This window comes from Grus americana, chromosome 7 (genome assembly GCF_028858705.1).
Source record: "Grus americana isolate bGruAme1 chromosome 7, bGruAme1.mat, whole genome shotgun sequence".
Taxonomy (NCBI): Eukaryota; Metazoa; Chordata; class Aves; order Gruiformes; family Gruidae; genus Grus; species Grus americana.
Genome location: NC_072858.1, coordinates 986,074 through 997,247, shown reverse-complemented (window position 1 = coordinate 997,247; position 11,174 = coordinate 986,074). Strand labels below are relative to the sequence as shown.

General features: G+C 44.0%; 1 protein-coding gene across 2 annotated transcripts in view; it reads left to right on the top strand.

The window, feature by feature from the left end:
• Positions 1-1,087: 1,087 nt before the first annotated feature.
• PPP2R2D (protein phosphatase 2 regulatory subunit Bdelta) overlaps positions 1,088-11,174 on the top strand; it is a 30,330-nt gene continuing 20,243 nt past the window's right edge. Inside the window, exons 1-2 of one of the 2 annotated variants that reach the window (XM_054832849.1) lie at positions 1,088-1,421; positions 1,816-1,908. In XM_054832849.1, coding sequence (XP_054688824.1) covers positions 1,415-1,421; positions 1,816-1,908 — 100 coding nt within the window. In that variant the 5' untranslated portion in view covers positions 1,088-1,414. Of the gene's footprint in view, positions 1,422-1,815; positions 1,909-11,174 lie in introns of those variants that run through there. The other variant, XM_054832851.1, reaches the window with a different exon arrangement.

Below are 11,174 nucleotides of genomic sequence, written 5' to 3'. Positions count from 1 at the left end.
CCTTTGCAGAAAGATCCCGGGGCATCTACAGGTGAACATCAGCTCTGTAAGAAAGGAAGACTCGTTGCAGAGCACTTTATTTAGTGTTATTTATCACTTACAAGACTCTTACTCCATAAGGAAGAGAATACCCTTTTCTCATTTGCATTCAAGGTCACAGCTAACCAAGTCTCTGTTCATCAACCACTTCTTGCATCTCCTACACCAAGGTGATTTAGGAAGCATACCGACCATTTAAGACAGGACAACGCAGACCCGCACTTAGCACTTCCCCTTAGGGCTTTAAAGGTTGTGGTATCCCATCTTCTGAGGGACTCACAGGTCAAAAACATACCAACGCAGGAGTCTTGGAACAACTCAAAATTAATTTTGATTTCTTTCTGCTCTTTGGGATTTAGGGGGGAAAATTGCATCTTCACAGCTTTCACTGTCTGCGCTGATTCAGAAAAAAAGCGATCAGCATCAGAGCCCAGAACTACACAGAGCACCAGTGACTCTCACAGCGCACAAGACCGGAGCGCGCAGCTCGGCAGCGCCCGGGCAGAGGCCGGAAGGGACGGATGGCACCGAGGGCCGGGGCTGCAGTGCCGCACGGCACCACACGCACAGCACCGCTCTCGTTTGCCGCCCCCTCGCTGGATTTCCCGGCTCCACCGCAGTTCTACCCCACCCGGCCTGCAGCCGCCGCAGAGGGCCCGGGCCCGGCCCCGGCTGCCCGAGCAGGGCGGTGCGGCCCGGCCGTGACCCCCCGCAGGCCGCGGGGAGGCCCGGCCCGGCCCGCTCCCCCGCCCGTGGTGGTAGCCCCTGAGCCGCCGCTGGCTCCGGCGCTCACTGAGAGCGAACAGACACGAAGCACGTTCATCTTTTCAGGAAGCAACACGATTAAACACCCGGGGGGAGTAAAAGTAAATCAGAAGGCGGATCAACAAGGTTATTTCCACAGCGGTCCTCAGCCGGGACCGAAGGGCTACGGCAGTCCCGGCCCGCCGCGCCCCTTAACGGCGAGCGCGGAGCTCCCCGCTCCCTGCCTGCCGCCCGGGAAGCGCCTCCGCGGCACGGACCTCCTCCTCCTCCTCCTCCTCCTCCACCGCCGCCTCCCCTGCGAGCGCCGAGCCTGCCCGCACAGGCGGGCGTACCCTGACCCGGGGCCGCCACGGACCGGGCCACTGCTGCTACTGCCGCTACTGCCGCCGCCACTGCCCCGGCCCGGCCGCGCCGCCCGCGCTCGCCCCCTCCCTGAGGGGAGCCGGGGCGATGACGTCACCGGATCAGGCCGACCGGCAATGGGCGCCATTTTGAAACCCCGAAACCTCCCGCGGCGGCAGCTCCGTGCGGCGGCGGCGGCTGCGACCCGTTCCCGGCCGGCGCCTCCCACCGCGGCCCCCCCGCCCCCGCCCCACCGGCACCGTGCGACATGGCAGGTGAGCCCGCGCGGGCCCGGGCCGGCTGCGCTGCGACTCCTCCTCGCCCGGTGGCCGACCGACCGACCGGCCGGGCGGAGGGCGCCGCGGGAGCCGGCGCGACAGGCCGGGCCGCACCGCGCGGATCCGGGTGGCGGGAGGCAGCGCCCCGCCGGCGGGGGGGCACTGTGGGCAGCGGGGCTGCCCCGCGGGGCGCCGGGCCGAGCCGCGGCGTGGGGCCGAGGCGGACTGGCCTGGCCTGGCCTGGTGCGGCGGCAGAGCGGGCCCCGCTGGGGAAGGGGCTGGGCCGGGGCCGGGCTCGGGGGCAGCGGGGGCCGAGGGCTCGGTGTGGGCTCCGCGGGGCGCCGGGCCGGGCGGGCGCCCCTCCCCTCACCGCCCTCTCTTCCCTCGTCAGGGGTGGCAGGAGGTGGCGGCGGCGGCGGCAGCAACGACTTCCAGTGGTGCTTCTCCCAGGTGAAGGGGGCTATCGACGAGGACGTGGCGGAAGGTAAGGGGAGGGCCGGGCCGCGGCCCGCGGGCGCGCAGCTCCGCTGTGCCCCGGGCTCCCGACGCCGGGCTGGTGGCTCCCGCCCCGCCGAGCCGCGGGCACCGCCGCCCTTTTTTCTGCTCTCACCATCTATCTGTGCCAGGCCGGCGCTGAAGCAGCCGAGGCTCGGAATGGCCGGGCCGCAGCATCGCCCCGGTCCGTGCCCGAGGCTCGGAGGATGGGGGGGTGTTGCAATGACTAAGCGAGCGCCTGTGCTTCCAGTGCGACGGGCTTTTTTTTTTTTTTTTTTTTCGGGAGAGCATCATGAAGACACGGTGGCTTCCTCCTGTTCTTTAATTCTAATCACTAGGGAGAAAAGGTAATGACAGTGATAAAACACAGAAGGGAAAAAAAAAACCCACAAATGGAGTCTGTCAGGCTTGTCAAGTTTCGCTGTGACGCAAAGAGAGCAACAGAGAGAGCGTGCAGGTCTGTCATTTGTGCTGAATTTAAAAAGTAGGGCTTAAAGGCTTCCTGCAGCTGCAAAGAGGTTTGTTTTCCCTAGTAGTTAACATTTAGAAGTTACAAATAGGGATATTTAAGTAGGGAAAATGGACACACCTTTACATTTCCCTGAAACTTTCTAAGCACAGCATGTTTTGGAATGAGTAGAGAGGTTTAATTGCAAAAAGCATTTCTCTGTAGTATGTAGAAACAATGTGAAGTTTTGCTTGACTTTGAGAAAGTTCTTTTTTTTTCCATTTTCTATGTTCAAACTGTTTGGGCTGGCAATACCCTTTAGAAAGGAAGGTATGAAGTATGTGTGTGAAACATAGTTCTGCACAGTTTATTTGATTTTTTTTTTTTTAACTGCATTAACTGAAATAGCTGTATTTACTGTATTAAGTGAAATAACTTGCAGTGCCAGTGTGTGGTAGTCTTGGGGTTTGGATTTTTTTTTACTGGATGCAGTAAATATTTTTTCTTGCTGTCTACTACAGGGAAATTATGCTGACAGTGTTTTCATTTTCATGCCACTTGTTTGGCATTCCATTTAAAATAATAGCTATGGGAGGAATAGACTTGAAAACTGCTCGAGAAACTAGTACTCAGGCTCAGTTGTTGTTTTCTTCTTTTTTTCCCTCTAAATATATTTTGTAACTTGTGCTGTTGTTTTGAAGTTCCCAGAATTCTTATGGAAATGCATTTAAGTAGCTTTTAGGAGTTTCCCAAATAGTCCTTTTTTCTTAGGAACTATCATGTCTGTAACTGAAAGTCAGTTGTCCGTGTTGCAAAAAATATAATTCTATGAGCACCTTACTTCCCAGTCAACCTGAGCAACATGCATTTGTGTAGACCTGGAAAGCTTCTGGGTTTTGAAACACCCATATGTCTTAAATCCAGTTAATTATTTAAGTGCATAACAGGACCGTTCCAGGAGGAACTTACATTACTGATGAGACGCATCACCGAGGCAGAGTTCTTTGGTCAGAGAGGGGCAAGCTCTCTTTTGAGTAACTAGAAGTGGTAATGGGAAATAGTGATGGCAATGCTCAACGCTTGTACCCTGGATTTTCCCAGATGTACCTTATTAATGTGACTCTTCCTGGAGTGAGGACTGCAGATTGTGCGTGATGCTACTACATATGAAGAACTTTATTTTTTTCATAGGGCAATTAATATAAGTAATCATTCAGCACCTAGTTTTGCAGAATTGGTAGACTTCCGTTTTTCTGCTGGGATACAAGAGCTACTTACAGGTGGTTTTTTTTTTCCATTATTTTGGTTTGTGGGCTTTTCTTCCCTGGTAGTTTTTGCCTTGAAAATGGAACTAAATAAAAAAAAAATATACATTTTATTTGCTAATAATTTCCTGAATTTGACTCAGCGGTATACAATAGAGAGTGCAATTACATTACTGGATTTTTGGCCCCAGTTATGGAAATATTTTCTCATTGCCATTGCTTAAAACTTCTTTTACCAAACTGCACATCTAAACCTATTTGGTGGGTGACTGTTGCTTTGAAAAGCCTTGCTGCAAATATTATATAAAACCACTGTGAATTTCGTGTAAATTTTTGTGATTGCGAAAACTTGCTATTTCTGTAATTTTATTTTCCTCTTTTCCATTTTGTGAAAAATTAGCTCTCTAGAGCAAATCTGAAAATGATAACACAAAGTAGCTGTCAAATGTATTAAATGCAGACTTTTTTGCTAAATGTTCTTATAGGCAGTTCATTCACTAGTTGAAATTACAAAGCCTGATAGGCAGCTTAATCAAAATTCACTTCTTTTTGAAGCTTGAATCTAGAATATGTTTTATATTCAATAGTTGTTTCTCACATGTATTGCTTTAATAAAAATATTAACATGGCTATGACGAATTACTATAGTTAGAAAAAATCCTGGGAATGGAGATGGCAGTTACAAACCTAACTAGGTCATTAATATAGAAAATCGCTTTGTCTCCTCTTTGTCTTTTCTGTGTATTCACTTTCTTCAGCGAGCAATCTTTGAGATCTGTACAATGCTCTGTTTAAATAAATAGAAGAGCAGTGTTTATATAATCAATCTGACCATTTCAAAAAGATCAGGAAAATATACCAGTTATTGAAATACATAGTTTTCTAAAGCAGAAAAGTTTGAGTTCAAGGAGAGGGATTGGAGAATAAAACAAATATTGAATGAAAGAATTGATATTGAGGATGGCAACAAGCTTCATTTAAAAAACAAAGTAATTTAAAATTGTGTTGTAATTTTATTGTTAGTGTAAAACCATGTGACTACAAAAACCGTACTGATTGCCTGTGAAACTTGTTATTCTCGGATTACCTTTCCTGGTAGCAAGTACCTTTCTAAATACAGGTGCTTTTTTTTGCTTTTTTTTATAATGCTGCCTGAGACCTAATTAGGTTTTTTATTTCAGTGTTTAATTTGTTTTGCATGCTCAAAACCATTCTGTTTTGGGTTTTTTTGGCAAGCAAAATACAAAATAGTTTATTAAATAATGTACAGATGTGCCCAAATTCCCTTGGGCCAGATGTTCTGCATATAATCCCTGACCACTTCTGGATGTAATTAACAGAATATATTATTTATATAGAGTGGACACTATAAATCTTCCTAATTGACTTGTGCTGTCTGATCCTTGTCAGAACGTGAACCTACCTGCTGTGGAGATCATGGGTTTCCCATTACTGACATTGGGATTTCTCTGGGTTTATCAAAGCAGTCACTGGGGTTTGGGACTGGGGGGAACTGTTCCCTTCTGTAAGTGCTGTTTTAATTTGGCACTGGTTAGATACATCTTCCTCTTTCTGATATAAGTGGCTTTAAGGGTATGGTTACTCTGCTAAATTAAACAGATACTGATTTCCTCTTGGAGCTTCATGAGCTTAAGTCTTAACCCATTTTAAGTGTTATATTTGAAATCTTTTTTGAAGCAGCCGAGCATAAAGCCTAGTATTGCACATAAATGCTGGCCTTGGTGCCCTTTTGTAGCAGACAAGAGCTCCTTGGAAGCTCCCATTCATTAACTCGAGGGTGAACATTTGTAGGGTATTTCATGTAAGCAAAACTGTTCTTCAAAAAAAGTTGTCATTAACTTTCAGCATACTTGTCTTGTTGTATTGGATTTTGTACTTATTAAGAAATTTTATACCTCCATTTAAAAATCAAAGAAAAATACTATTTTTTTTAATTCTTCAAATAGTGATTGGTATTGACAGCACTGATAAACTAAAAGATACCTCATTATCATCAATTCAACAAGTTCTTTACTTCTCCTTTTAAAGCTTGTTGCAGTGCTAAGTAAGTTGACCTCAGAAGTTTGTCAGAATGCAGAACACAAGTAGAGAACAAAACCAATATTGGACTATAATCCTGTAATTGTTCTCAAGTCTGGACACAAGTGATTTAAAAACACTTAGCGTTAAATCATCTTTATAAATCAGTGGTTTAAAAATGTTCTCATGTGTTGTTCAGGAATTTAACTGGCCTATTCTTACTGTTTTTAAAGCAAATTCTGGCATGACTTCAGAGTTTAAAAAAAAAAAATCCAAAAGAGGTACAGCTATTTGACATCTGGTTAAAATTGGATGGAAGAAATGACAGAATTGGTTGCTATCTTTAAGACTTTTTCCTGTAAGCACTGGAAAATATGGTAATAATGACTCCATTATTAAGCCATATGTATTGTTTCCTTTCATCGTAAATAATTGGTTATCCCTGGAGATGTCACTTACTACTGGAATGGGGCAGAAAGTGGGCTTTTAAGCTGTGTTTGGGTTGTTTTTTTTTTCCTTGAAAAACAGTGGTTCGCCATAAACAGGACTTGAGATGCCTGCTGTTTTGCCCTCCCTAAAACACTATGCACTTATCCTTGGTTTATGGGGATATGGAGTAGTGTGCTTTGGCCTTGATCCTTTGACAGTTCACCACATCTCTGCTCCCTGAAGGACTGCTGTGAATATTCCAAAGAGCCACCATTTCTTGCAGGGACCAAAGATTCTGAAAGTTCCCTTGGTCTTCCCTGCTTTGTGTATGTTGTGTTCCGCGTGATACCTATGATGACATAACACTGACTTTGGGAAATGTTTTGATATTTTTTTAAATGTGGGCAGAAATAGTATTTTGCAAAGAGTTTTGACCTGAGCACGTGTTATATATTGGTTTCCTATTGGAGAAAGCAGTCTTAATGTTTCAGGTAGACCACTTTAATCTCAAGTCTTCGTACAACCCATGCACCAAGAATTCGTCTTCACCCTTTATTCCACAATGCTCTATTCCATAAAAATGTTGTTCTCAGCCAGTAGTATTTAATAGTAATTCTTTTGAATTCCAGTTCTGTCAGACAACAAAAAACCCCAGGGTGTTGTGCCACTTGAAATTAAATTGCACTATCTTAGTGAATATTAGTGTATAAGTAACTCTGGAGACTATTAAGACAAGGTGGTGTGTGTGAGAGATGCTATATTAGTGAATTTTTTTGAAGTTTCTCTCTCATGATCTTTAGAGTATGACTCCTCATAGTGAGGAACCCCAGATTTACAACTGAATAGCTATGGAGGTTTTTTGTTTGGGTTTTTTTTTCTTAAAAAAAAGCTTCAGGTGATCTTTAGGCTTCATAAAAGTGGTCATGTTAAGTGATGTCTTCTCTGTTTTCTATGGAGAATAGAATCTGTCCTGCCAAGTCACATACTTACAGTGAATTTAAATCTGTAATCTTTACCATGGTATCAAATTTTGATATTTTTTTTTCTGGCATGTGCACATGATAGGTTAATGGAACTACATGGGCAGGAGGAGGAGGATGAATATAAGTACAAAAAAGTTTTGCATTCTGAAAATTGTGAAAAGGATATCCATTTTTTCTGTCAAGGAAACTAGGAAATTTTTGGCCTAGGTGGAGACCTTAAAGGCACTCAGGAGTGGTCCATAAATGCCTTATTTCCCTGTTGAAGTTCACTCATAGCTTTTGAATCTAGCATCTTTTCCCTGACACAGATACATAAAAGAAAGCTGGGACAATCTTACTAGAAAACTGCAGAGGTGTAGGTTTATGGGCATTAAGGGAAAAAAAAATTCTCAGTACCAGTGAAAGATAGCAAGTGTAGTATTAAAGAATAGATAAGAAAATCCTTTCAAAGACTAAGCAACCATGAGGCTACAAGGGAAGACAAATTACTAGTTGTAACTGGATGATACTTTGATTAAAATGTGAAGCTGCAGGAATGCATAACTCATGAGTGAATGATAAACAGTTTGGGTAAGCAGTATCAGTTACAGAGTTGTAAGGCGGGAATGCAAAATAAAACATTTTGAGTAGTGGGAGTACAGAAATTAGTGCAAGTCTTTACATCTGTACTGCTGCTCTGTGACCAGCGGAAGGCACTGCTGGTCATCTCTCTGCAGAGGAGGGGGCAGCAGGTTGTATTCACTGGTGACCCAGGAAATCTCTGATACACCCATGCGTGCTCTCATTACTGTGCCATTTGTTGAGTATTTAACAGCTGAGGAAAAAGCTTAAGAAAAAATGACAAAACCCACTTTATTTAATTTTTTTTTAAAAAAAGAGGAAGGCGTGAAAGCTGTAACTGGATGAAAAATTTTATTTACCCATCATGTTAAAACTTATATTAACTCTTAATAAAAGTACAATGAAAAGCATGACAATTAACTACTTAAAAAAACAGAATAACACGAATTCACATACTTCCAGTAAGAGAAAGGTTATTGGAATTACTATTCCAGAGATTTAAAAAATAGTACTGAGGTAATAGATCTGCATACAGAATACTGGATTATGTCCCGAATGTTATAAATAGACTCCATACGTTCTCACTGCTTGTAAGAAAAGGCATGGCAAGCCTTGGCAAGCACGAAGGTGAAGTTTATTTCTGTCTTGCTGAACTATGGCTTTACTACTCTCTTTCCTTGCTGTTGCTTTACCCTTTCTTTGTACTAACGTATCCACACAACTACACGCACTGTAAACTCGGTGAAGACAATTTTTTTTAATACGATTCAAAGGACTTACGTCATCAACCTGCAATCTAGTTCCATTGAAAAGAAAATTGAAAGTGCAATAAATGAGGGGATTGCACTAATTGTGTTTGAGATGCAGGCTCTCAGGTGACTGTGAAAAAAGTTGGACGAGTGTTGGGTTTAGGGGAGTTTGCTGGGTGGCCTGGCCTTGGGAACAGTTTGACACCGTGTGTTGCTGCTTTTCTTCCAGCTCATTACAGCACTCGGAACAGAATGGCGTCTGCGCCCTTGCTTCTCGGAGGAGTCGAGTGGCTTAGCTCCGGACGGGGTCCAGGACACACAGGAGCTGGCCATTGCTCAGAGAGAAATGCTCCTTTGTAGTTTGCCACGGCGTGTCAGCACAGCACTGCCTTCAGCCAGCTTCTGCTGCTGCTCGGGCTGGCCTGGCCCGGCCACCGCGCTTCTCTCGCAGCAGCTCAGGTGCCCTGTCTGTGCCCTTGGCTTGGCCTTAAATCTGTTCAAGGATTTAAATTAGTTCAAAAAGCAGAGTTATTTTGGATGAAGTTAAACTCTACCAGGTACTTAAAGGTGATTCAAGTAATTTTGCAGGTTGTTTTAAGTATTAGGGCATGAAAAATCATTAGACCTGATGGATGCTAATTTAAATGGGCAGAGTGCTTAGCACTGTAAGCTGGAAGAAATTTGGTCTGAGCAAAACTATACCACTTTTGGTTTATTCTCCTGACTTCTGACACATCTCACTTCTGTCTTAACTCTTCAAATAAATCATAAAAGTGGAAATCTAAAAATTGAGCGTATAAAGTGGCATTTTCTGAAAAATAGATGGCTTTGAGTAACTTCTATGTATATGTATATTGTCAAGTCATTATTGATAGCTTTAAAGTTTAGCTCACCTTTCAGTACAATTCAGAGATAGAAATCTGATTTCTATCAACTATTAAATTAAGAGACAATATTTTAGGAACTGCTTTAGGAGAGCTTAGGCATGACAATAGCAGCAATTCCAGCCTTAGTCCATCCTAATTGCCCAGTAATTCCAATCTCTTTCATTGCTTGCCCTGGCAACCACAGTATGGGGAATCCACATTCACCTGGAAGCAAACCAGTGAAATGTGCGGAGACGAGGAGGTTGAGGGCTGGAGATGAGTGCCGCAGCCAGGCACCTGCAGTAACTGAAACCGCTATGGCACAGAGAGGATGAGTTAGGTCTGGGTAGAAGCAGAGTGGCTGCTGGGGTAACTGTAGTGATCCAAATGCCAATAACTATCAAACTTCACACCAACTGCTTCCCCCTCCCTGCCCCGGGGGCTGTGGTGACACAGATTCCCTGGTGATGTTTGGGGAGTTCCCCTTGCAACTATTGTCACTCAAGTAACAAGCAGTTCTAAGGCCCTGTGTGTCTGTAACTTGTGAAGCTCAAATGTGATTTTGGGTTTTAAAACATTTTTTCTATTATTTACTGTTTTAACAGGCATTAGCCTCTACATTTCTTCATTCTCTTTGATTAGTCCATTCCCTCTAACAGGTCTCTGTGTATCTTTTTTCCTTCACTAATCTTACTGGCTCCTTTAAAATGTTATTTGACTTTTTGAGTCCTCACTTAGTTGCTGTGAAACGATGGTTCCTTGCCACTGTGTGTAGGGGTCCCCACTGACCATGGTTTTCAACAGTCGTACCTTGACGTGGTGTGTTGTCACTGCCTGTTGCAAAAGTGACTTCTGTTCATTCTGATGTCATGTCTTACAGTTCAGCACAACATCACAGGGAGATCCCAATTTGTGATTTCCAAGTTGATTTAGGAGCACATTACCTGCACTTACCCCCTTCTGCACTCTCTACTTCAATCTCATGAACTGTAGGAGACCATACAACGTCTCCCGCAGCTTTCTCCAGCTGTAGAATAAACTGTACTGTAGAAAACTGTGTGTCGGAGGGAAAGGTGTGTCACCTTTCATCTTGATTACAGGCACAGCAATGGGCTTTCTATGTTGAGTTTCTACCAGCATTCTCCCTTACAGTCTGTGCCAGGTGTCCAGAGTTGGTCCAGGTCCAGTCATTTCCTCTCAAAGCGTGAGCCTCTTCAGAGACTTGCATAGTCCTTAAAGGAGTTCATTCTTCACATCTCCCGGACAGATTGCGGAAAAAGGTGCTGTTAAAACTATTTTTCAAGGGGAGGGACAGGAGACAGGTCTGCTGACATGTTTTTTGTGGGGTTTTTTGTAGGTCTGTGTACTGAATGTGAAGCTGTGTGCTGTCCATTACGTATTTGGAAAATTTTAAGTTAAAATCCCCTAGCAATTGGAGCAGCCCCCTTTTTTAGATAATGTTCAGAAATAAGTGACTGTTTGACTTCCGAGTTTGTTAAATGCCTGAGAAGTGTGGGCTTTTGACAGAAGCCTTTGAATAGCTTAGAAAAATGAGAGAGATGTTGATGCTGCTTGTGTCTACTTAGCGTTAGTCCTAAACATGGACTACAGCTGCAAATTGGTTAATCTGTTGGTGCGCTATGAAGTCATTATGTTTGTTCAATTTTTGGATTTTAACCAAAGTAGCAATGTGCAGCCAACTTAGAGAGGAAAAGTTCATGGTAGCTAATTTTAGGCATCTAATTTAGATGTTCTGGATCTCTTTGCATTCTGCATTACCTAACCAGAGAGCCCGGATGTTGATACTGGTGTCCATTAGAAATACCTGGTATGAATCCTTTGTGGACTAAATTAGTTTGCAGACCTAAGCTTGCTGTCATCTCAAAATCCTAACAAATGTTGGTCTCTGTCATC